The sequence below is a fragment of the Petromyzon marinus genome, chromosome 71 (genome assembly GCF_048934315.1).
Source record: "Petromyzon marinus isolate PM22_M1 ecotype Great Lakes invasive population chromosome 71, UKy_Petmar_22M1.pri1.0, whole genome shotgun sequence".
NCBI lineage: Eukaryota > Metazoa > Chordata > Hyperoartia > Petromyzontiformes > Petromyzontidae > Petromyzon > Petromyzon marinus.
In genome coordinates, this window is record NC_133737.1 from 1,898,246 (window position 1) to 1,923,893 (window position 25,648).

The following is a 25,648-nucleotide window of genomic DNA, read 5'->3' on the forward strand; positions in this document are numbered from 1 at the left end:
GCTTTCGCTGCGTGCGACGACGCTGTATTAGCGGAGGAGCTGAGGAGGATAGCCAGCAGTGGAGAGAGCGTAGGAATAGAGGAGTTGAAGACGTGTGTGTGTGTGCGGAGCAGAGCGACGTGATACTGGGAACCAAAGGTGGTGAGCGAGACGGGCGAAGCACGGCGAGGCGAGCCGCGGTGTCCGGGATACGGTGGAGTGTGTAGAACGTGGGTTTTTATTTTTTTTTTATATTTTTTTATCTTAAAGCTATTTTATATTCGTTATTTATTTAATTTTATATACTTCAGCCCCTTGGTGTTAGACTTTTAACCCTCATTATAGTAAGACTTGTTTAAAACTTATTTAAGATTTTAGATTCCTATTTGAATGTATGCACCATCCTGCCAAAGTAAATTCCGTGTCGGTGTGAACTTATATGGCGAATAAAACCCTTTCTGATTCTGAAAATAACTCACGTGAGAGCTGTTCTTTTGATACGGGTCAACTGGTATTCGTGATTGAGGAAGCATCTGCCTCTGGAAAAAGTCAATTGTCTTTGAAATAAGGAACATTCGCATAATTAATCAGTTACAAGGCATGCGACTTAAAAGTTACGTATGGGAGATACATTCTCCACAACGCGTATTCTAATTTTATCATACGTGTGTGGCAGTCAGAGTGATAGCTTTGGGGGGGCAGGGTGTTTCTTTGATTGTGGAGAAGCGAGGGACTCGTGGGGTGGGGGGGTGAGTGGCTTTGTGTGAAGGTGGTTGTAGGTGCGTTGGATTTGATTGGCTCGTGCGCACGGGGGTTTAGACTCGTGGGCACGCAGCGCCAATCAAATGGGGGGGGGGGATGAGCCCAAGGGTGTGATTCAATTAAAGGCCCCGCTATGGGGAACCCGGAGGAAGGGGCGGGGAATTTCATTACGCGACTGATCCTGCTTCAAGGTGGCCTGCTGATCCGGCTCGAGGTGGCTGGGGACTGATCCGCTGAGGGTGGTCTTCTTTGGTTCTTTCGGTAAAGTCACCACGTAGAATGAGAATAAAATAATAAATTGATAAAATAACAATAATATTCTCACGACGTTTCGGCCACAACACAAGCGGCCTTCATCAGATGAAGGGACGAGACTGTCTGGTAGGACAGCGCTGGAGTGGAGAGCACTCGTCGTGAGAATATTATTGTGTTATTTTATTTTATCAATTTATTATTTTATTCTCATTCTACGTGACTTTACCGAAAGAATCAGAGAAGATGAATCATTGCAGTCACGAAAGCTTTAAATCGCTGAGGATGGTGTTTGGAGCGGTTTTTGTTTGGTCTGTTCCAGACCCGGGTGGTGCGTCGTGCGTGCCTTCGCTCAGCGGTTTGCTCCCACCGGCGTTTGTGGGTGGAGTAAGTCGGTGAGAACGCGGTTGTTGGATTATTGCGTGACTGTGTTGGTTGTTGTGTTGTCGCGAGGGTCATTTGGGTTGGTATAGTGGCTTGTGATGCGTGCACTCCTCCACAGAGAAGTGGTAGCCCTGTTGCCCTTTAACAATGTAAGATTTGTGTAGAGATTAAATTATAAGTAAACACTATACATCTGGAATATACCGGCAGTGGTCTTGGTTGTGTTTCCCGCATTGTAATTTTGGGCGTCGCGTGAAATAGAGGCCCCGCCGTAATTTAAGCGACAGTGATGCTAGCTAGGGTTTCGGATGTAGACCGAAACCCGCTAAAGCATGTCCCAAAAGGATGCACCATTGCAACGTATTTTGTAGATTTTGTCGATCTAGGACTAGAAATGCTCCTTGCTGATTGAACGTCTGGATGTTCGTCACCATCGGTTGAAGCAAGCCCGACTGCTGTTGAGACATTGTACATCAATACTGGTCCACAGGTGGCTTGCACTGAATCAATGATGTACTCCTAGAAGGCTGCTATTTATACTCTTTGGTTCTAATGGGTAAAGTCACGTAGGTGAAAACAAAATAACAAAAAAATCACGACAGCGCTGTCCTCCAGACAGGCTCGTCCCTTCACCTGATGAAGGCCGCTAGTGTTGTGGCCGAAACGTCGTGATTTTTTTGTTATTTTGTTTTCACCTACGTGACTTTACCCAATAGAACCAAAGAGTATGGATCCTAGCAATCACGAAAGCTTTAAATCTAGAACTGCTATTTATAGTTTGTGTAAAACATTTCTCTGTGTCCATGGAGAGACCAATAAATGAAATCCACGTGTCTGCTGATCTGATTCATAGCAAGGAGGTAATTTTAAGAGCACATTTGAAATGCGTCATGGATTTTTGTTACAGATTTGTATTCTAGCCTAGGTTTCATTGGATTTTAATATCTGTTTAGAAAAAAAATTAAATTAACCGTGTCCATCGATATCCCGCTGCTTACCACATGTTTACTTAAATATGTAAAAGCCTCTGAAGATATCGCCTCAAAGTCATGTGGGTGATGTCAGTGCCTCCCTATCTGGTCAATGACCTCACCAACAGCAGAACTCCTCTCGTCCACGGGACGTGGCGACTGCGCACCGAGTCTTGGAATTCATTTGCACAGTCAATCAAATCTTGACCGGCAACGGAGAACACGCACAGAAGAGGAGCCCACCGGGTGCATTTTGTGTGGTGAGACGTTTGCACGGTCATCAAATCTTCACAACCGCCAGGGAACACGTTAAAAACGCCGTCAAGTACACTGTGTTTGAAGGCCTTTGAAGTGTTTTGAAACTGAAACACGCGTAAGGAGATCAATCAAGAGCGGAGTCTGCATTCGAGGTGTGAAATTCCAAGTGCGACAAGAAGCCCATAGCTTGCAACGCAAGAACCATTAGAAAATTCTTGCTTGGATTACATGGCCAGGAGGAAAGGTGACATGAAGACTCCAGGGTTTGAGCTCCAGGTCATCAATGAAGGCAGCTGAAAGCGTGAGAAGAGGTTGGACTGTGAGTGAACCCGGGACAAATCCCAGACGATTTTCGATGTGCAGGTTTGGGTTGAATGTTTTAATAATGTAGAGTAGGAGCAGCCAGTATATACAGTGAGGGAAAAAAGTATTTGATCCCCTGCTGATTTTGTACGTTTGCCCACTGACAAAGAAATTATCAGGTCTAATTTTAATGGTAGGTTTATTTGAACAGTGAGAGACAGAATAACAACAAAAATCCAGAAAAACGCATGTCAAAAATGTTATAAATTGATTTTAATGATGGAAATAAGTATTTGACCCCCTTCTCAATCAGAAAGATGTCTGGCTCCCAGGTGTCTTTTATACAGGTAACGTGCTGAGATTAAGAGCACACTCTTAAAGGGAGTGCTCCTAATCTCAGCTTGTTACCTGTATAAAAAGACACCTGTCCACAGAAGCAATCAATCAGATTCCAACTCTCCACCATGGCCAAGACGAAAGAGCTCTCCAAGGATGTAAGGGACAAGATTGTAGACCTACACAAGGCTGGAATGGGCTACAAGACCATTGCCAAGCAGCTTGGTGAGAAGATGACAACAGTTGGTGCGACTGAAATCCTGCAGTGCCCGCAAGGTCCCCCTGCTCAAGAAAGTACATACACATGTCGTCTGAAGTTTGCCAATGAACATCTGAATGATTCAGAGGACAACTGGGTGAAAATGTTGTGGTCAGATGAGACCAAAATGGAGCTCTTTGGCATCAACTCAACTCGCCGTGTTTGGAGGAGGAGGAATGCTGCCTATGACTCCAAGAACACCATCCCCACCGTCAAACATGGAGGTGGAAACATGCTTTGGGGGTGTTTTTCTGCTAAGGGGACAGGACAACTTCACCGCATCAAAGGGACGATAGACGGGGCCATGTACCGTCAAATCTTGGGTGAGAACCTCCTTCCCTCAGCCAGGGCATTGAAAATGGGTCGTGGATGGGTATTCCAGCATGACAATGACCCAAAACATACGGCCAAGGCAACAAAGGAGTGGCTCAAGAAGAAGCACATTAAGGTCCTGGAGGGGCCTAGCCAGTCTCCAGACCTTAATCCCATAGAAAATCTGTGGAGGGAGCTGAAGGTTCGAGTTGCCAAACGTCAGCCTCGAAACAATGACTTGGAGAAGATCTGCAAAGAGGAGTGGGACAAAATCCCTCCTGAGATGTGTGCAAACCTGGTGGCCAACTACAAAAAACGTCTGACCTCTGTGATTGCCAACAAGGGTTTTGCCACCAAGTACTAAGTCGTTTTGCAGAGGGGTCAAATACTTATTTCCCTCATTAAAATGTAAATCAATTTATAACATTTTTGACATGCGTTTTTCTGGATTTTTTGTTGTTATTCTGTCTCTCACTGTTCACCATTAAAATTATAGACTGATCATTTCTTTGTCAGTGGGCAAACGTACAAAACAGCAGGGGATCAAATACTTTTTTTCCCTCGCTGTATGACCGAACGTGTTTGGGTAGATCCTGTAACCAGGAGGCTGAGACACGGAAGCTCAATAGCATGCACCTTGGGATACTAGTAACAAAATACTTGTATTTATATGGCGCTTAATTGCCTCGGCAACTCAAAGTGGCTTGTATCAGATCTCATCTCAAACAGTCGACGGCCACTCCCACGGTGTAACTGTCCCTGTGCCGCATGAGTTGACTCAGTAGCGGTCTAAGTGGATGTTCCTCTGCCAGTAGGGGGTGATGATTGATCTCAGGTGGGTAGCTTTTGGATACTTGTGCAATTTGGTAAATGTTAACAATTACATTGGCATGGAATGGCTTATTTATTTTGAATCACTTCGGAGGCATTTTAACATCCACTGTGAAGCAGATGGTGCATATGTTTTCAGGTTACTGCAGCTGCAGTAATAACCAGATCTGCCAGCCGCATTTGAATCTTGTGTAGTGGCCTTGGTTGACGACAGAGACGGTTGAATTAAGGCAACGCGTATTTATTAACAATGACTACGATACAGCACGTAGCGAACCTGACACTTGAAGAGGTAACGGCCTCTTCACCCGTTATACCGAGGGAAGTATTTCCCAAGCTAACACTCCAAGTTAACTCCTCTACTTCCCTCTATCCTACGATCCTCCTCTCAAGGAGATTAATTGACCCGGCCCAGCTTTGGCACAGGTCTCGACCACCAGCCACACGAATCTGGCCCTGAAAAGGACATCGGCCTTCGCGGCTCTGGGGTCGTACCACTGGCTTGCTCTGCCCGGCCCTTAGAAGGGCAGCGGGTCAGAGGAGTCCCAGGGTCTATCTAGCTGGACTTCAGTCTTCAGCTGGTTCTTCGTCTTGACTGGGTCGAACTGCACGCTCTGCTCTCAGGGTCCCGCCTTTTATCAAATTCCGCACCGAGGGGCGGGTTTCTGTGGGATCACACGCACCCCACAGCCCCCTCCCCTCAGGAGGGGCCCTGGTCAGGGATGACACAATCACCCCGCACCGGTAAGTACTGTAATTCACCCGGGTTTGGTGTGCGCGCGTTCCAACATCACCACCAATATGGTGTTCGACCATATTATATTTTGCTACTGGCAAAGGAGGTCTCATGATGTAAATGCTTACCCCGAGCTCTCAATACTCTGATGGTGCGTTGTCTTTTGTGCGCCTTTTGGCGTCATCTGGTCGAACACCATATGAGACTGGGCTATACAAAAGCTGCCTCTGGTGTGGACCAATCAATTTCCAGGACAATGCATACATTATCAGAGTGCTGTGTTTTGTTTGCATTTTGACCGCAGGTATTGTGGTTAATGCAAACATGATCCCTTGTAAAAAGGTGTCAGTTTTGTGCCAGATAAAAGGGTAAAAAACATTACTATTCCATGATCTTTGCAATTTGCACGCTACTCATCTCTATCAGCTTCAGATTTCTCCCAGGCCCTTTGTGTTGTAACAGTCCGATTTATTTCCATTTCTTTGGTATAGCCCTGTGAGCCATTCGGCTCTTGAATCGGGTGCAACCGCAACAAACAAAAAACAAAAACATGAACAAGAAAAACATCTTAAAGTGACTATGCGACTGTGCAAACAGAAAATCCAGGAATAAACATCAAAATATTCCTGAAAAAGCACCGTACACCAACGCTGTGTGCAAAAAATCCCAGTGGGATGCAAGTCAACAACAACAACCACAAGACAACTAAGATTAAGGCCATCAGTCTAACTCCGTACTACAATAAACAAAAACATGGCCAAACCAATTTTTTTCGAAATCACCAAAATAAAGCCATAAATGCATTGTAACAGTGATCATAGGGACTGTGACCGAATGTTTTACAATAAACTACATAAATATCATGTAACACCAAACCCTAGAGCCATAGCTGGCTGCGATGTGACCTCGCCTAATCGTAATAATTATAAAGCAATTTTGTTTTACTTTTCTGTACTTAGCACTGCTACCGTGGTTTTGTATTGTTTGTTGGACATCTGTGAAAGAGCTTTATAACTCATCGGATTGCTCCAGAATGAATTAATATTGATTTTAACATTGAACCCTGTTGTGGCTCTACGTCTGAAGCGCAGGCGTAATGGTAGGCCCCGCTGTAGAGATGTAGCCGGAAGATCACGCATCTGCTGTGGTTGAGCCCGCTACGTAGTTATCTGTTCACTGTTGGGTCCTCGCCGTGCGTGATGCTACGCGACTATACACATAGGAAGCAATTGGCGGGACCCCGGGGTCCCATCACTGCCCCAGGGTGGGAAAAACCGCGTAGCGACACGAGTCTTGCCGTACCGACAACAAAACTAAGTGTCAATCGATTGGCCTCGTCGAGAGCTACTCGGGGCACTAAGTTTCGTAAAAAGTTGAAAAATTACATAAACACGTTAAATTCACTGCCTGGGGGGGCAGGGCTCGCCTTGGCAAAGAAGCTGAGGATCGACGGCTGACCGGAGGGCGTCGTCGCCGCGCGCGACCGCGGCGGACGCCCCCCCGGGGCTCACGTTTGGCCGGTGGGGTGGCGCCCATCGTGGTGATCGCCGCCTGCTGCTGCTGCTGGCGCTTGTTGGCGCGAGTCTGGGCGGGCGGCGCGTTGCTGTCGGGATCACGAGTGGGCGGACTGAAAAATAATAATTATTATTGACCTGATTTTTGTGGGACCCCAGGGTCCCGCCAAATGATTTGTATAGCTAAACACTGTCCCAACATTGTTTTTTAATGACAGAGTGCCTTCTGAACTTCCTGTTCTTTGCTGCAATAACTTGTGGATCTTTGAAAGTTCAATTCGAAACGGCGAATCGGCATCATCATTAGACAGAACCAGAGTGAAACTGACAGAAACGGAGACATTCAGTATTCATTACACTCTTAAATTCTGGAAACGTGTAGATTTACACACCCATTCCACAATGTGCAATGTATACAATTTAACTAGGCCATACAATATACATATGATGTAAAAACAAACCATTACCCACATGCGATATTTACTAAAATCTTAATCATCAGTGCATCTTACAATACAGCAATTACACTGCGTAACAATTTATTTTTTGTTCCCGGGTAGGAAGTGTTATTTCCTAGTTGCGTATGCTTCAAAAGTACATAAAATGGCTATTATTCCCCACAAACTTTGCTTTTGTGACCAGGACATTGATATTTTGTAATTTACATATTTTTCAGAACATTCCAGATAGATTCAGTGCTGAGTAAACTTGGAGTAACTTCTAGAACATTCTAGAACTTTCCAGTAATATAAATAGTAGTCCAATAGTTCAGTTTAGTTCCAGCTGCCTAAGTGGAAAGATATCTGCATTTATCTGAGATGGCATTAAGAGGCTGCAAGCATCCGGCAGACGCATTTTGCTATGTCAGCGGCCAATTTATCAAGGCAAGAGCGAAAAAGTACTCTGTGAAAGCATCTCCAAAGATGTGTGAGGCCTACAAGGCATATTTCGGCATGCCTGTTGGGGATCAAGACAATCCCTGGGCAGCTCATTTCACCTGCGAGCAATGCAAAAAAAAACTCTGGAAGGTAAGATGGACAATTGTTGCTTGGAATTTGACGTTATAAAATTTGTTCAAATTCTTAAAATTGTAAAGGTTTTTAATTTTTAAATGTTTTACAATTTAAAATGTTATTGAGAAAATATCATATATGAAAAATGTCGCGGGAATATCTTACATATAAGTCATGGGTAAAATAAATGTATTTTTTGTAGGATGGTACAGAGGGGAAGCTATGAAGTTCGGAACTCACTGACCACTCAAGCAACTGCTACTTCTGCATGGTGGATCCTTCCAAACGTCGGACTGGCAAGAATGCACCTGCTATCACGTATCCGGACCTTCATCCATCGCCCCGGTGCCACACTGCCATCAGCTCCCCGTACCCACTCCTCCGGAGAGAGAGCGCAGCCGTCTTTTGAGATCACCAAGTCAAAGAGCGAGGAAGACGTAGATCCAGATGACAATTTCAGAGGTGGAGCTGACGAGAGAAACCCATACTACCCCAACCAGAAATACCTCAACGACTTGTTCAGAGATTTTGGTCTCACAAAGTCCAGTGCTGAGCTTTCGACGTCTAGACTCAAGCAGTGGAACTAGTTGGATGAGAGTGTGCAAGTCGCAGATCAGAGGAAGCGTCACCAACCTTTTTTCAGCTTCTCCACCCGTCAAGATGGGCTCTGCTTCTGCCAGAATGTGAAGTCTGTTCGAGGCAATTGGAATCACCTGTAACCAGAATGAGTGGTGCCTCTTCATTGACAGCTCATCCAGGGGCCTCAAAGCCGTGCTGCTCCATAATGGTAACAAGTACCCGTCTCTTCCCCTGGCTCACTCGGTGCACCTCAAAGAGGATTACAACAGCATCAAGACCTTGCTGGACGCCTTGAAGTATGAGGAGTATGGCTGGGAGGTCATCGGAGACTTCAAAATAGTGGAATTCCTGATGGGTCTCCAAGGCGGTTTCACCAAGTTTCCCTGCGATCTTTATCTTTGGGACAGTAGGGGCACCAAGGCGCACTAATACAGGCAGGACTGGCCACAGCGGACCAAGCTCTCTGTGGGGAGGAACAACGTCAAGTGGGAGCCACTGGCGTACCCCCAGAAGGTGCTGATGCCATCACTGCACATCAAATTGGGCCTTATGAAACAATTTGTCAGAGCTGTAGATAAGGAGTCGGCAGCGTTCAAGTACCTTCAAGACTTCTTCTCTAAGCTGCCTGAGGCAAAGGTCAAAGCCAGTGTCTTCGTCAGACCACAGATAAAGATGATCCTGGAGTGAAATAAATTCCCCAAGAAGCTCACTAGTAAGGAGAAAGCGGCTTGGAACAGCTTTGTCGCAGTGGTTCGTGGCTTCCTGGGCAATCACAAGGTCGAAAACTACGTGGAGCTGGTTGAGACTCTGGTGAAGAACTACAGCACAATGGCTGTAGAATGCCCCTCAAAGTCCATATCCTTGATGCGCATCTTGATAAATTCAAGGAGAACAAGGAAGCGTACTCGGAGGAGCAAGGCGAGAGTTTCCATCAGGATATACTGGACTTTGAACACCACCACCAAAGACCTCCTACGGGGCCACCACACTCCCCCGGGCGTGTTACCTGTGTGACCATCGAGGGCATCTCATGAGAGACTGTCCTCAGACTGCCCGTGGAAGACATGCGGCAGGGTTAAACTCCAACGCCCCCTAGAGAGTGGACCAACTAGGGGTGCAATCGACGTGGTCCCGACACAAATAGATGATAATGAGACTACTGGTGAGCGAGTGATCTCCGCGCAGATTCCGGCAACAGCACCTAAGAACACGGTGACTTCTGGCGACTGGCTACGGGAGCTGGTGGCGGGAATCACGGGAGCAAAGTCGCTGGTGGAAGGACAGGTAAACGGATGGCGTACCCGGATTTTGTTGGAAATGGGGGCGGTGGCCTCACTCGTGAGCGCCGCACACTGCAGCGTGCTCGGGGTTGACGTGGGCCGCCTGCAGGCCCCGGATCGCGCGCTGCACACCGCAAGCAGAGCAGGGATGGGACCTCTGGGGAGGGTTACCCTGGAAGTCCATCTCGGACACCAGGTGTGCACCCAGGAGTTCTATGTCTCGAGCGTGTTGTGCCATGATTGTATTGCAGGTACTGACCTCCTGGAAAAGTTGGGGCTCAACGTGCAGCCCCGCCAGCGATGCGTCACCTTGGAAGGCAGCGGGGAGCAGATTCCGCTTCACACCCGTGGCCGCTACCCTGGTGTCGGTCGTCACCATCGGACCGCTTGCCGAGATGCTGGTGCCAGTGGCAACCCCCTCCACTGACCTCGCACATCGACCATCGGGCGAGGTAATGCTGACTCCTCACCCGGAGTTGGCGGAACGGTACGGAGTGGTGGGATCAGCCACGCTGGTAAACGCGGACGGGGGCCGACTGTTTATGCGGGTGTTTAACCCTCACAGTACCCCGGCAATGCTGCGACGGTGCACCACGGTAGCCACAGTACACCCCCTGCACGCGCGCCACTTCTAACGATTCGGTGTTTGCCCTCTGGGCTGAGGACCCCGGCCGCCCCGAGGACAACCAGGACCTGGCCTGGCGGGTCGGCCCGACTCCCCGAGCCGAGGTCGTCCCACTTCTCGACCCGTTACTTGTACCCTGGGCGGATCTACCTAAGGGGGAGGCCGATCGGCTGCGCGGGTTGTTGCGGGAGTACGCCGACGTGTTCAGTGAGCACGATTCGGACATGGGCCAGACAGACCTCGTTAAGCACCAAATTGACACCGGTGCCGCCCGACCCATCAAACTCCCCGCATACCGGGTGGGCACACCTGAACGGGGCCAGATCAAAGAGGCAGTCTTGGATATGCTCCGTTGTAACATAATCCAGCCCTCAGCGAGCCCCTGGTCTGCCCAGGTAGTGCTGGCGAGTAAAAAGGACAGGTCGACCCAGTTTTGCGTTGATTACCGAAAGTTGAACGCAGTCACCCTCGGGGACGCCTTCCCCATACCTCGCATCGACAACACCTTTGACAGCCTCGCAGGGGCACGGGCATGGTACTTTTCCACCCTCGATCTAGCGTCCGGGTACTGGCAGGTGGAGATGGCGGAGGAGGATCGGCCAAAAACTGCATTTACCACCCCGATGGGACTATTCGAGGTTCGAGTACTCACGTTCGGACTCACTAACGTGCCTGCGACATTCCAGCGGTTGATGGAGTTGGTGATGCGGGGCTTGCAGTGGGAACAGTGCCTAATTTACCTGGACGACGTGATAGTGTTCAGCAGATCTCTGTCTGAGCACTGGTCCAGGTTACGGGAGGTGTTCCAGCGACTGCGAGCGGCCCATCTCAAGCTCAAGCCGCGTAAGTGTCATATTGCGCAGCGTGAGGTGGGGTACCTCGGACACCGCGTCAGCGAGGCGGGGGTGCACACCGACCCGGAGAAGGTACGCGCCGTAATGGAATGGCCACGGCCAAGGAACCTGATGGAGATTAGGTCATTCTTGGGGCTCACCACCTATTATCATCGATTTGTAAAGGGATTCAGCGAGATTGCACGCCCCCTCACCCAACTCACTTCCCCTAAGAACCCCTATCAGTGGACGGAGACCTGCCAGACGGCCTTCACAACCCTCAACGACCACCTCACCCATACCCCCCACCCTGGCTTTCCACGATTTTTCCACCGATTTTATTTTGGACACCGACGCCTGCAGCAGTGGGCTGGGCGCGGTGTTGTCACAGGTGCAGGGTGGAACGGAGTGGGTCATCGCATACGCCAGCCGGACCCAGAGTGGGTCCGAACTGAACTATTGCGTGACCCGTCAGGAACTGTATGCCGTGATCTTCGCGTGTAAACAATTCCGGCCGTATTTATGCTCTGCTGTTCCTCCTCACATTCAAGGAACCGTGGGGGCAGATGGCCCGAGTACCGGGCGGGACGGACGCACGCAAACGCGGACGCCCTGTCGAGGCGACCCGCGGTATGCCCCGGGGAGAGAGAGTGCAGTATGCGTCACAGAGACCCCTACAGAGGGAGCCAGGGACCCAACGGACCGCCCCGCCCTGACCGGGCAGATCCAAGAGGACGTCGGCTGCGCCTTCCCAGGCCTGGACGACGAGCAGCTGAGACGGACCCAGCAACGGGATCCGGACCTGGCGGCGGCGGAGGCGGCCCTGCGGGAGAAGAAGAGCGCCCTCTACCGGGACCCTGGAGTGGTTTGTACGCCCGGTTGTGTGTAGAGAACGGGGTGCTGCGGGAACTAACCGAAGCCGGGCAGCCAGGGTGCATCTGTGTTCTTGCCCAGGTGCGGCCCCAGCTGCTACGGCTGATGCACGACCACCCGCTCGGGGGCCATGATGGGGAACGGCGCACTCGGGAGACCCTGCGTCGCCAGCATCTCTGGCCCAAATTGGCGCAGGACGTGGCCGCCTGGGTACAGGGCTGCCGCGCTTGTCAGCAGTGTGGGCAGAAACCGGCGTGGTATCAGGTGCCCCTGAGTCCGATCCGCGTCAGTTGGGCAAACCAGCTAGTTGGGATCGACCTACAGGGGCCATTCCCGCGATCCCACCGAGGCGACCAGTATATCCTCGTGGTGGTGGAGTACTTTACCCGCTATCCCGTGGCGGTCGCCATCCCTGATAAAACATCCCTTGTGGTTGCCCGGGCATTCGTGAAGCACTGCGTGCTTAAACATGGGATCCCCGAACAAGTCATTACTGACCAGGGTAGCGAGTTCGAGGCAGAGCTGTTTCAGGCGCTGTGCCGGGAGTTCGGAATCCATAAGGACCGAACTACGGCGTACCACCTCCAGGCGAACGGTATGGTGGAGCATATGAACCAGACCTTCTCAAACGTATGGCGGCCGCCAATCAACAGGACTGGGACGAACACCTCCCCTAATCCCTGTTCGCCTACACCACCACCGTACACACATCTACGGGACAGACCCCGTTCCTAATGATGTTTGGTTGTGAGTCTCGTCTACCCGCAGATCCGTTGTTCGGCGTTTCCCCACCGCAACCGGAGGAAGGGAGCCGGCCCGTGGAGCACCTGATGGGGACCCTGCGAGGGGCCCGTGGCCGGGCTTACCAACAAGGGGAGGCCGCGCACCAGCGACAGGAGCGGGGCGCCCGGCCCCGTGTGGAGCCCCCCTTCTACTCGGCGGGCTCTAAGGTGCGGCTGCACACCCCGCGCGTCGGGGCTGGACAGGTGGGGAAGCTGACCACCTACCGGCGTGGACCCTGGACTGTGGTGCGACAGATCCCCCCCTGGACGGTGCTGATCCAGGGCGAGGAGAGGGGACCGAGAGACGGCGGTCAACGTCCGCCGATTGAAACCACGGAGGGCGGCCCCGGCGAAGGAGAACCCCGCCGGTCGAGCACCCCGAAATCCCGGGGGTCCCCGCTAACCCCCATGCTCGGGAGCCTCGCAACGCTACAATGTGCCCCGCAGGGCCCCGAGCCCTGAGAGGTCCCGGCCCCGGCCATGGGACGGCGGGGGGCGACGGCCCCCCTGAACCCTTCTGCCTCTGAGTTTGTTCCCCAGCCCGTAGGTGCCGAGGGACAAGAGGAGCCGCTGGAGTGGAGGAGGAGACCAACCGCAGGAACCCCCGAGGCCGGCCACGAGGGGCGCCGGGCGAGTCCCGAGGACCCCGCGGCGCTGCCTCGTGGGGGGCAGCCCAGGCGAGGTGCTCCAGCAGTCAACCCGGGGCAGGCACCTCAACGGGGGGGGGGGGCTATGCGATGCCACAGCAGCAAAGCCGCTCTGTCGGCGCCACGCCTGCGATGCCCTCACAACAATGCAGCCTGGCCGACGCTGTTTCCCCCTCGCCACCACCCCCCCCCCCCCCACATGGACACACACACCCCCACGTAGGACCTCGTGGGGAAGTCGCCTGGCCTCCAGATTTTCACCCAGGAGCCCCCCTCGTGGGGACATCCTCCACGGTTTCCTGGGGCCAGGGAATTGGCCCGAGGCTTCCCCGAGGTTGAATCGCACTGCGGCGCCGTGAATCGACGTGAAATTGCATGGTCACGACGAGGCTACTCAGCCACCACGGTTAAGGCACACACAGCACAGCAGGAAGAGGGGGGACGGGGCCACGAACGATGGATTAGAGCACACAGGAGGCAGAATCAGCCGGGTAGGCGCCTGATTGGCTAAAGATCTGCGTGAGCACCAGGGTAAAGCGTCTGATTGGCAGGACAAGTGTGCTCGTACGCCCCTACCAATTCAGCAGCCCAGCGGCGGCCCCTTTGATGGGTAAAGAGGGATGCGGACGGGGCATCGATCCGATTGGCCGTGAGGGCCGCCGGATCAGCCGAGGGGTTCCTTTGATGTAGAGGAGAATTAAATGGGAGAGGAAAGGGCGATGATCAGTTCGTGTGTTCTTCTCAAGCCAGCGATCGGGGCCGTCGACTTTCCGGCCACTCGAACGTCCGTGCGACGAGTCGCAGTGCAGCGAGGACTGGACCGCAGGAGCTCCGTGCGGGTCAAATCGTGAGCACGAGAGAGAGAAATTCCAAAGAGGTGGGGTGGATTGGGTTTAGACTGGCGAGTGACAGTGTAGTTCCTACACCGATTTTAGCTCTGGGTCACCTCGTGGTTAATCCAAGTCACACCGGGAATAAATCGTTAGTGAGCAATAACCGTCTCGTGTGGTTTCTGCGAGTGTGGGAAGAGCGCATGGTGGCGTGAGTCCGCTCGTCGTAACACGGAGATGTGCGCGCGAATAACTATATCGGGGCGACCATTGTGTGCGAATCCGACCGACGTTCCTCCGTCGTCGTGCCGAGTTTGCGCGCGAATCCGGTCGCCAGTGTTCATCATTGCGTAGAGGAGCCGGAGAACGATTAAAGCATTTCTTTAATCCGCCAGTGTACCGCAATACTCGTTCTAAAACCCATCATCCCGCATACCCGCCCCACCGCCCTTTAAATCATCCCCATTGCACACTTGCGGCTTCAACACGTGCGTCAGTGACGTCACTGCCTACACATCCACAGAGGCACCTAGTACAAATCAAATAGGATAATTTAGCATTGAAATAACTGAGGGATTAGCTTGTGACTGGTCATAGAAATAGCTATGTTAAAGTCAAAGCCTACACATCCACAGAGGCACCTAGTACATGGACGCCAAAGGGGCTGCAACAACTCAACTATCATACAATAAACCAATGTGAAAAAACCTAAGTCTAAATTACATCAATATACTAAATGTACTCAATATATTCTTCAATAAGCTGAGCTATTAACAGTAACTGGGTATACACTACACTATATAATGAATACCATATAGTAAACCAATAAAAACTAAAATATAAACTACCTCAATGTTATCAATAAACTCTATATATTCTCCAATCAGCTGAGCTACCAACAAGTCGTTTTATATCACAATGCCATATGGCAAAAAAATGGGTGGATTCTTACCCTCAACTTCAGCACCACGGACAGCTACGAGCCCCGTTCAGACAGACGAGTCCATCCATGGTCGGAACGGAGGAGGGAGGAGACAGCTGCGAGGCGCTGTTATACTCCATGTTGTAAACCATACCATTAACTGTGGTGTGAGAGGTATTAAGAGTCAATGCCAGTGAAAGAGCTGCGGTCTGAAGGTCCTCGTAAAATACAATTAATTAAGAACCGAAATGGTTTAAAACATCTTTCCAATGGTTACTAAGCCAGAATCCATCTTCTCGGTTCAAATTATCTCTGTGCTTGTATATGTGGATGGCCTCATGAACGAATCTCTCATGGTAGCCGGTTGGTTTGCAAAGAACCTCCGTCTTGGAAGTCAATGTCATGTGAGCCCACTGAATTATAACAGTGATCTGCCACGGCAGAGGAGTTTGTTCTACCGTGTTTCAAGTCTGCTTTATGTTCGCGGATGCGGTCCGAGATATGTCGTTTGGTTTCTCCAATGTAGCTACTATCACAGAGGCACTTTAGTTTGTAAACGCCCGGGTACTGTATGTCTGGAACAGCACCTTTTACAGATGGAACCAGATCACGGATTTTATGTACTGTGATGAATCGGACCTGGATCTTGTGTTTATTCAGGATTTTGGAGATCTTTTTAGTGACCCCTGCAATGTAGGGTAAGGTGATGGTTTTGAGTGGCTCCACAAGAGGATCCTTCTTCATGACTGGAATGATGGCTTTGCAGATTGTGTAGTCGGAGTAACCATTAGCCCTGAGAGCCTGGTGTACGTGCTTGAGTTCACTGATGTGTTCCTGGTCGGAAATGCATTGGGCTCTATGGTATAGAGTATTGACGAGGGAGTTCTTCTGGGATGGATGGTGGTGGGAATCCGGTTGCAAGTAAGCATCTGTATGGGTAGCTTTCCTGTAGACAGAGTGGCTCATTGAACCATCATGTCTCCTTTTAATTAAGACATCCAAAAAAGGTAGCTTGCCATCTTTTTCGACCTCCATGGTAAATCTAATGGCTGGGTGTATGGAATTGATGTGGTCGCGGAATTGGTCTCGAACGGATTTCAGGCTATCAGAAATGGAACTGTTACTGCGATTAATTAAGACTTTGTTAACATCTATCTTTTTGGTGTGTGGATCCGATTTTTTGTTGGAGAGGTGATTGAATTTGGAAATTAAATTGTCCCTACATTTGGTCGACATAGTGGCAGCCGAAGAGGTAGTCATATTGTCTACATTTTCCCAATCTGATGTAGACATTGTTGCTGTCAATGTCACGCAAGCTTTAAATCGAAATTTAACCGCCTCTACGGGGAGGGATTCCACATGTGGGTGAATAAGCTCAAGTCACTGAATGGAAAGACTTGAACGACAGCAAGCAGAATTGGCGAGCAAACACAAGTGGACAGAAATGAAAAAACTTCAACCCCGCAGACCAGCTGATTGTCAAAACATGGAACGCGCTTCCTGTCACATACCACACACTGCAGCGTGAGTATTGCTGTATTGACCATGTTTGGTTCTACGTATTCATGTGAGCAGTCGTTCTCACATCTAAAAAACATCAAGACCAACCTATGATCCCGTTTAACGGATGAAAGCCTCAACGCCTGCATGAAGCTTAACCTCACCACGTATCAACCAGACTACAAAGCCATCAGCAAAACCATGCAGCACCAGAAGTCGCATTAATAGTAAGAAGTATTTTATTTATTATTGGTTGTTGGTATAACGTTATTAAAAAGAATACATTCAGAGACTTATTATATTCTAAAATTGGTGGTCTTAGTTAAAAATACACGCATCTAGTTGTATTCAGTGTTAAAAAATATTATATGGCTCTCACGGAAATGTATTTTAAAATATGTGGCTTTCATGGCCCTCTCAGCCAAAAAGGTTCCCGACCCCTGATCTAGCTAGTCGATCTTCTTTCTTCACCGGCTCTTCATCTTGCTCAAGTCGAACTGCCCCCTCAGCTCCTCCGGGTCCCGACTTTTATACTGTCCCTCGCCGAGGGGCGTGGCTGGGAGGGATCACAGCGTCCCCCCCACGGTCCCCCCAGGGTGGTGGCCGTAGCGGACGTGGTTCGTGGCCACCGCCCTACGACCGCGTGTCACACCCTCCCGTAACACCTCTACAACTTGTACCGACAAAATTCCTCAGGTCCCCAGCAGGGGCGCTGGGTCGGCGTGTTTGAACACAAGGCGCTCTGGGCTGCTTCGTCAAGTCTCTCTCCACCACTGGGGTGGTTGCCGAGTCTGCGCGCTGGTCACGCTGTCGGCGGTGCCCGTACTGGCAGGGATGATGGGTCCGGCTACGTCTCCGTAGATGCGCGCCATCATCCCGTCGCCAGGCGCCGCTCGCAGCTCGTCCGCTGGTTGCCGCGCGTCACCCCCCTTGGCACCAGACACTTTTGGTCCTTGTAGACTGTGGAGCGACTTGGAGAGACAGCGCCTGTCATCTCCCCCCCCCATCCCCTCTTAAAGAGTCCTCTTCCAGTTGTCTGTACGACTCATGCTGCACAGAGGACACGCTACAGATCGTTCCGTGTCAGTCTCCGATCCGACCCTCAACTAAACTTCGCCTGTGGGTTGCGATTTGAAGGGGCACTCTCACGAATAGTGAGTGGTTGCACCAGCTTTCGCTAGAAGGGGTTGACTTTGATCGGAGCACAATTGGAACGATTGTCACTATGATCGTATGTGTTGACTGTACACAGCGACCTCGCCACCGGGAAAAGTAATGTTACAGCACTCCCCCCGCCCCCACGTTTGTATTGTAATACTGCGAGCACCAGCCTTGGCTGGAAGCCTCTCTTAATGACGCAAAAAAAAACTTTCCGTGATGCGTGGCTTCTGCCGATGCAGCGCTCCCTATCAATTTTCCAGTCACGAGGGCGATCCCTGGACCCTGCCACTCCCAGTACTTCGTCTTTCGTATGGCATTGTGAAAAGCAACAGTTTTTAATGAGCGTCACAAATTAATGCAAAGCTTCCTCATCCAGTCCAATGATGTGGTTGACGAAGTGTGGATTTCAGCGGTACCGCCAGGATGTGCTTGATTGTTCGGACTTCTCCACAGTCGCAGTTGGGCAATTATTTGAGCAGTAACTGATTTCTGTTCTTGCGTTCTTGCTCATATCTGAATTTTTTCCCACCTCAGGCTCTTTCTTCTCACAAAGGGGCAGCTGTTTTCCTTTTGAAGTCGCTTGGGGGTTGTTTTGTTGTCCGGATTTTCTTTATCACCGACATGTTTCTGTTCACGTTTTGGGTAGCGTTCCCCACGCTCCCATCACGGGCTGGAAGTGTTACATTTTTTTCGCATCAGACTTGCAGTCTCTCTCAAAAAGGGGCGCTGTGGCCTTTGAAGTCGTGACCTATTGTGCACGGGGTGTGTGTGCTTGCTGTCGCCATGTAATTCCGTTCTCTCATCACGGGTAGGAAGTCAAATAAAATATTATTCACCTCTTATAGCTTGGTACCGTACCACTTTCCGCAGTTTTGACCCTGCAAGTGACTTGAAGTACGTTTTGAGCAGCGTTCACAGCACTCGCGTCGTGGTTTTGAATTATTGCGTGGTAATTGATATATTAGGGGAGGCGCCCCCCTGCATACATAATTTACCGCTACCATGTGCTGTTTGCTACTGGAAGACAAAGGCGGTTGGCGAGGCTTTGATCCCGTGGAATACATATTATCTTGGTCGTGTGTGATTGACACATTTCGCATTGTAGCTCTTCTGAATGACCCTAGGTCTAATACTTTCATAACTATTATTTGGTTCATGCTTAACCAAGATTTGTGGTATACCATAGTTGTTACCAAATATATTTCGAGGGTTTTATTAAACTTTGTTCCCCGTCTGTATCACCAGGGATCCGTGATTCTTATTCTCAAGTTATATTTTGATATCCTGAGGTTGAAGATATAAATTTCGATTTAAAGCTTTCGTGACTGCAGGGAATCATCTTCTTTGGTTCTTTCGGTAAAGTCACGTAGAATGAGAATACAATAAAAATAAGACAATAGAATTCTCACGACGTTTCGGCCACAACACAAGCGGCCTTCTTCAGGTGAAAGAACAGAACTGTCGAGACGACAGTGCTTCAATGAGTGCTGCTGAGATTCGTGGCGTCTTTTAAGCTCGGTGATAGGTGTGAATGACCTTAGAGTCGCGGCATCTCTTCATGAAGGTGAGAGACTCGATTAGTTGAGCTTTCTTGTCCCGGAGTCTGTTGAAGGATCCTGAAGAGATGCCGCGACTCTAAGGTCATTCACACCTATCACCGAGCTTAAAAGACGCCACGAATCTCAGCAGCACTCATTGAAGCACTGTCGTCCCGACAGTTCTGTTCTTTCACCTGAAGAAGGCCGCTCGTGTTGTGGCCGAAACGTCGTGAGAATTTTGTCTTATTTTTATTTTATTATTTTATTATCATTCTTTCGGTAAAGTCACCACGTAGATACAGCTAAGCTTCGAACTTTACTGTTGTATTTAAAGAACCCCAGTCAGCTCATAATTATTAACCGTCCTTGGGTGGATTGTGCTGTCCAAGGAAGGTTCGTGACCCTTGCTGTTTCAGTCTTGGTTGTTTTATTGTGGGGTTGTTTCCTTTAAGGCAGTCTTCTCTTTAAGTCAAATGGGGATCTCCTGCAGAATCTCATAAGCCCCCTCCTTGGGTTTGCAGGTTTTATTATATTCTATGACTTCCCCATCAGGCTTATGAGTAATTATCCTCCAGTTGTCTTTTGCGTGGCAAGGCAGGAGGCAGAGGGTGTGACTCACCCTTTCCGTGCCCCAGGGCTACATCCCCATCAAATTACAAAAAAACCAGGCAGAATTACTCTCAATATAATTTTTTGTAAAAGGCAATTACAGTAAAACCTTGGATTGCGAGTAACTTGGTCTGCGAGTGTTTTGCAAGACGAGCAAATTTTTCACTTGATAAGTGTATACTGTTTACACGTGGTCACAACACTATAGTACTGTAGTAAACAGTATACACGTGGTCACAACACTATAGTACTGTAGTAAACAGTATACACGTGGTCACAACACTATAGTACTGTAATAAACAGTATACACGTGGTCACAACACTATAGTACTGTAGTAGACAGTATACATGTGGTCACAACACTATAGTACTATAGTAAACAGTATACACGTGGTCACAACACTATAGTACTGTAGTAAACAGTATACACGTGGTCACAACACTATAGTACTGTCGTAAACATTACACACGTGGTCACAACACTATAGTACTGTAGTAGACAGTATACACGTGGTCACAACACTATAGTACTGTAGTAGACAGTATACACGTGGTCACAACACTATAGTACTGTAGTAAACAGTATACACGTGGTCACAACACTATAGTACTGTAGTAAACAGTATACACGTGGTCACAACACTATAGTACTGTAGTAGACAGTATACACGTGGTCACAACACTATAGTACTGTAGTAGACAGTATACACGTGGTCACAACACTATAGTACTGTAGTAAACAGTATACACGTGGTCACAACACTATAGTACTGTAGTAAACAGTATACACGTGGTCACTACACTGTAGTACTGTAGTAAACAGTATACACGTAGTCACAACACTATAGTACTGTAGTAAACAGTATACACGTGGTCACAACACTATAGTACTGTAGTAGACAGTATACACGTGGTCACAACACTATAGTACTGTAGTAAACAGTATACACGTGGTCACAACACTATAGTACTGTAGTAAACAGTATACACGTGGTCACAACACTATAGTACTGTAGTAGACAGTATACACGTGGTCACAACACTATAGTACTATAGTAGACAGTATACACGTGGTCACAACACTATAGTACTGTAGTAGACAGTATACACGTGGTCACAACACTATAGTACTGTAGTAAACAGTATACACGTGGTCACAACACTATAGTACTGTAGTAGACAGTATACACGTGGTCACAACACTATAGTACTGTAGTAAACAGTATACACATGGTCACAACACTATAGTACTATAGTAAACAGTATACACATGGTCACAACACTATAGTACTGTAGTAAACAGAATACACGTGGTCACAACACTATAGTAAACAGTATACACGTGGTCACAACACTATAGTACTGTAGTAAACAGTATACACGTGGTCACAACACTATAGTACTGTAGTAAACAGTATACACGTGGTCACAACACCATAGTACTGTAGTAGACAGTATACACGTGGTCACAACACTATAGTACTGTAGTAGACAGTATACACGTGGTCACAACACTATAGTACTGTAGTAAACAGTAAACACGTGGTCACAACACTATAGTACTGTAGTAAACAGTATACACGTGGTCACAACACTATAGTACTGTAGTAAACAGTATACACGTGGTCACAACACTATAGTACTGTAGTAAACAGTATACACGTGGTCACAACACTATAGTACTGTAGTAAACAGTATACACGTGGTCACAACACTATAGTACTGTAGTAAACAGTATACACGTGGTCACAACACTATAGTACTGTAGTAAACAGTATACACGTGGTCACAACACTATAGTACTGTAGTAAACAGTATACACGTGGTCACAACACTATAGTACTGTAATAGACAGTATACACGTGGTCACAACACTATAGTACTGTTGTAAACAGTATACACGTGGTCACAACACTAAGCGATGAATCTGTTTAACGACAATGCAATGTCACATTTCCGCGAAATCCTCAAAAGGAGGCAAAAGCGAGTGTCATTGGGATAGGTTCCTTGCTAGAGTCGCATTCCACTGCGCCAACAGATGGCGGTGATTCAGTTAGTGACAGTGAAAGTCGTCCTACACAATAACCCTCCTCCTCTCCTCTCTCTCGTCTCCCTCACACCAGCCACGATTAAATTTAATTTATAAATTCGATTACTTAACATTAAATTTAAATAATAAAAATATAAAAAGGGATTTTGTATTAATCATTTTTACATGCATATTTTTGGGTTGTGGAACGAATCATCTGAGTTTCCATGATTTCTTATGGGGGAATTAGCTTTGACATACGAGTGCTTTGGATTACAAACACGTTTCCGGAACGAATAATGCTCGCAATCCAAGGTTTTACTGTATATTCAAACATGCTCTTCGAGTGAGAATAGGTTTTCTACTTTTTTCTGGAAACAGGTGTCGAGATGTTAAAACACCAAACTGAAACCTCTCACAAGGAATCACGTCGATGCATTAACCACAATACTTGTGGTCAGAATGCAAACAAAAAACACGCTCTGATAATATGATGGCGTTGTCTTTGAAACTGATTGGTCCACACCAGAGACAGCTTTCTTTTGAGCCTCGTCTCAAACGGTGTTAGACCAGAGGACGCTAAACGGCGTGCTCTTCGAGTGTTTGTGATGAGATGTGGTACAAAACTCCGAGTTGCTGAGGTGATTAAGCAAGCACCATATACATGCTAATATTAGTATTATTATAACGTAGTGAATGCTTGGGAGCTTATTGACTCTGGCTCCTAGTTAGAGATCTGCCCAACCCGCAGGTCCGCAAAGACTGACCGCTCTTACTCTGCAGGTTGAACCTAGGAATTGAGTGTTAAACTTCGCGTTATTTTTGTTAAAGATCGTATAGACAAAATGTTACATGTGTGGTGGTCACTCTGTAAACACGCACATGCTACACAGTAACTACCAGAGCGAGGTCATTCATAACCCTGATGGAGACCCCGCCTGAGGGGTAGAGGCTGTGAAGTGTGTGTGTGTATGGGATCCCCCAGAACCCTGGTCCTAGACAGAAAGTGGGGTCGAACAAGCACAGATTGTTGGGCTCCCTGTGACCAGCACCTCTCCTGAGGGGAGGGGCCTGCGAGGGATCTGTGATCCCTCGGAACCCCCGCCCCTCGGTGGGAAATGGTATAAAAGGCGGGCTCCTGAGAGCAGGAGGCAGTTCGTCTCAAGCCGAAGCCGTGGAGCCGCCTGAAGAGGAGATCCTGGACCCCAAACCCCGACGTCCTTCTGAGGGTCGGGGCTCAGTGCGGTGCCAGTGATCAGCAGGCTAGGGCCCTGAAGTTCCCTCAGCCCGACGTCCTTCTCAGGGCCGGGTCTGGACGGGCCAGTGGTCAAAGACCCACCGGTGCCAGCGGTGGGTCAGCCTCCCCTAGGTCCAGCTAGCCGGAGGGCTAGAGTAGTAGTTCGACCCAAGGCTAGAGTAAGCTAGCCCGGAGGCTGTACCTCCCTAGGTTGTGGGTAAAAGGAACCGTTACCCCTTCGTGTTAAGGACCTAGGGAATCGTTAAGGATATAAATAAAAGTTTAATTCCTACTACGACTCCGTCTCCATCTATGACTACTACACATGTACACACAAAATCAGACAAGTATTCATTAATTTTGATTTAAAGCTTTCGTGACTGCTACAATTATCATCAGGTGTGAAAACCACAGCAATAATTTTTTCTTGCTGTGGCAGCTGAAAAAAATGACATTTGATTAAAATATGCTTATTTAAATTAGGCTCGGCTTAATTATCTAGGGGTATATTACCAATTGTGAAAATAAAATGGTTGTTTTAGTGTAATTCTATCAGGTATCAGAATTCAGATCCCCTAGTTAAAGATCTACCCAACCCACAAGTCCACAAATACTGAGCGCTCTTGCTGTGCAGGTTGAACCTAGGTATGGAGTTATTTTCATTAAAGGCCTGTGACAAAGGTGAATCTATTCGGGCTTCATTGTCTCAATCTTACACATCTACAGGGTCTCCATTTGACTTTGTATTGTCTAAGAAGTCCACCCACACCTCCACTTCCACAAACTGCTGGGAGTTGCCTCGCTCTGCCTCACAGTCGGAATTCTCCTCCTGCTTCACGTTGCCTCCATTGATGTGAAGGTCCGATTTTGGAGTTGAATCTTCATCTTCACATTTCACCTTCACTTCTTCGCTCTTCACCGTCACCTCTTCAAATTTCACCTTGAAACATTTCATAGTGTCCAAGCTGGAATTCACTTCTGGTTCTTTTTTCAGGAGGGATGGGCTCATTGCAGCACTTTGACTTTCACAAGTCGATTTCAGACTACACTCCTTGGCGATCTTCTGATGCCTGTGTGTTCTCTGGTGTCGATGCAGAACTGATGACTGTGAAAATGCCTTCTCACAGACAGTGCAATTGAAGGGTTTCTCTCCTGTGTGTGTTCCCTGGTGCCTTTTAAGATCAGATGAACTTGAAATTGCCTTCCCACACACAGTGCACTTGAAGGGTTTCTCTCCTGTGTGCGTTCTCTGGTGTTTTTTAAGATTTGATGACTGTGAAAATTCCTTCTCACACACACTGCACTTGAAGGGGTTATCTCCTGTGTGTATTCTTTGGTGTGCTTTAACATAAAATGAAGTTGAAAATGCCTTCCCACACACACTGCACTTGAAGGGTTTCTCTCCTGTGTGCGTTCTCTGGTGTATTTTAAGATTTGATGACTGTGAAAATTCCTTCTCACACACAGTGCACTTGAAGGGTTTTTCTCCTGTGTGTGTCCTCTGGTGTGTTTGAAGACGTGATGACCGTGCAAACGCCTTCCTGCACAGAGTGCACTTGAAGGGGTTCTCTCCTGTGTGCCTTCTCTTGTGTCTCTGAAGATCTGATGACCGTGCAAATGCGCTTCCACACACAGTGCACTTGAAGGGTTTCTCTCCTGTGTGTGTTCTCTGGTGGATCTGAAGACCTGATGAATGTGCAAATGCCTTCTCACAGACAGTGCACTTGAAGGGTTTCTCTCCTGTGTGTGTTCTCTGGTGGCTCTGAAGAACTGACGACTGTGAAAATGTCTTCTCACAGACAGTGCACTTGAAGGGTTTCTCTCCTGTGTGTGTTCTCTGGTGGATCTGAAGACCTGATGAATGTGCAAATGCCTTCTCACAGACAGTGCACTTGAAGGGTTTCTCTCCTGTGTGTGTTCTCTGGTGGCTCTGAAGAACTGACGACTGTGAAAATGTCTTCTCACAGACAGTGCACTTGAAGGGTTTCTCTCCTGTGTGCCTTCTCTGGTGGATCTGAAGATTTGATGACCGTGCAAATGCCTTCTCACACACACTGCACTTGAAGGTTTTCTCTCCCGTGTGTGTTCTCTGGTGGCTTTTAAGATGTGATGACTCTGCAAATGCCTTCTCACACACAATGCACTTGAAGGGTTTCTCTCCTGTGTGCGTTCTCTTGTGCTGTGCCAAACTTCCAGTACTATCCGTGCTGTATGCACACTGGTCGCATTGTTTATTTTTTGTACCGAGCTGCGCCGAGTGCCGTTGCTTCATCAGACCAATTCTGAAGAGGAA

At 48.6% G+C, this 25,648-nt stretch overlaps 2 protein-coding genes across 2 annotated transcripts in view; both read right to left on the reverse strand.

The window, feature by feature from the left end:
* LOC116957256 (uncharacterized) overlaps positions 1 to 25,648 on the reverse strand; it is a 631,244-nt gene that overhangs the window by 595,938 nt on the left and 9,658 nt on the right. The window lies entirely within an intron of this gene.
* LOC116957231 (uncharacterized) overlaps positions 17,003 to 25,648 on the reverse strand; it is a 34,950-nt gene continuing 26,304 nt past the window's right edge. Inside the window, exon 5 of the mRNA XM_076055609.1 lies at positions 17,003 to 25,544. Within this exon, the coding sequence (XP_075911724.1) occupies positions 24,068 to 25,544 (1,477 nt within the window). The 3' untranslated portion in view covers positions 17,003 to 24,067. The remainder of the gene's footprint in view (positions 25,545 to 25,648) is intronic.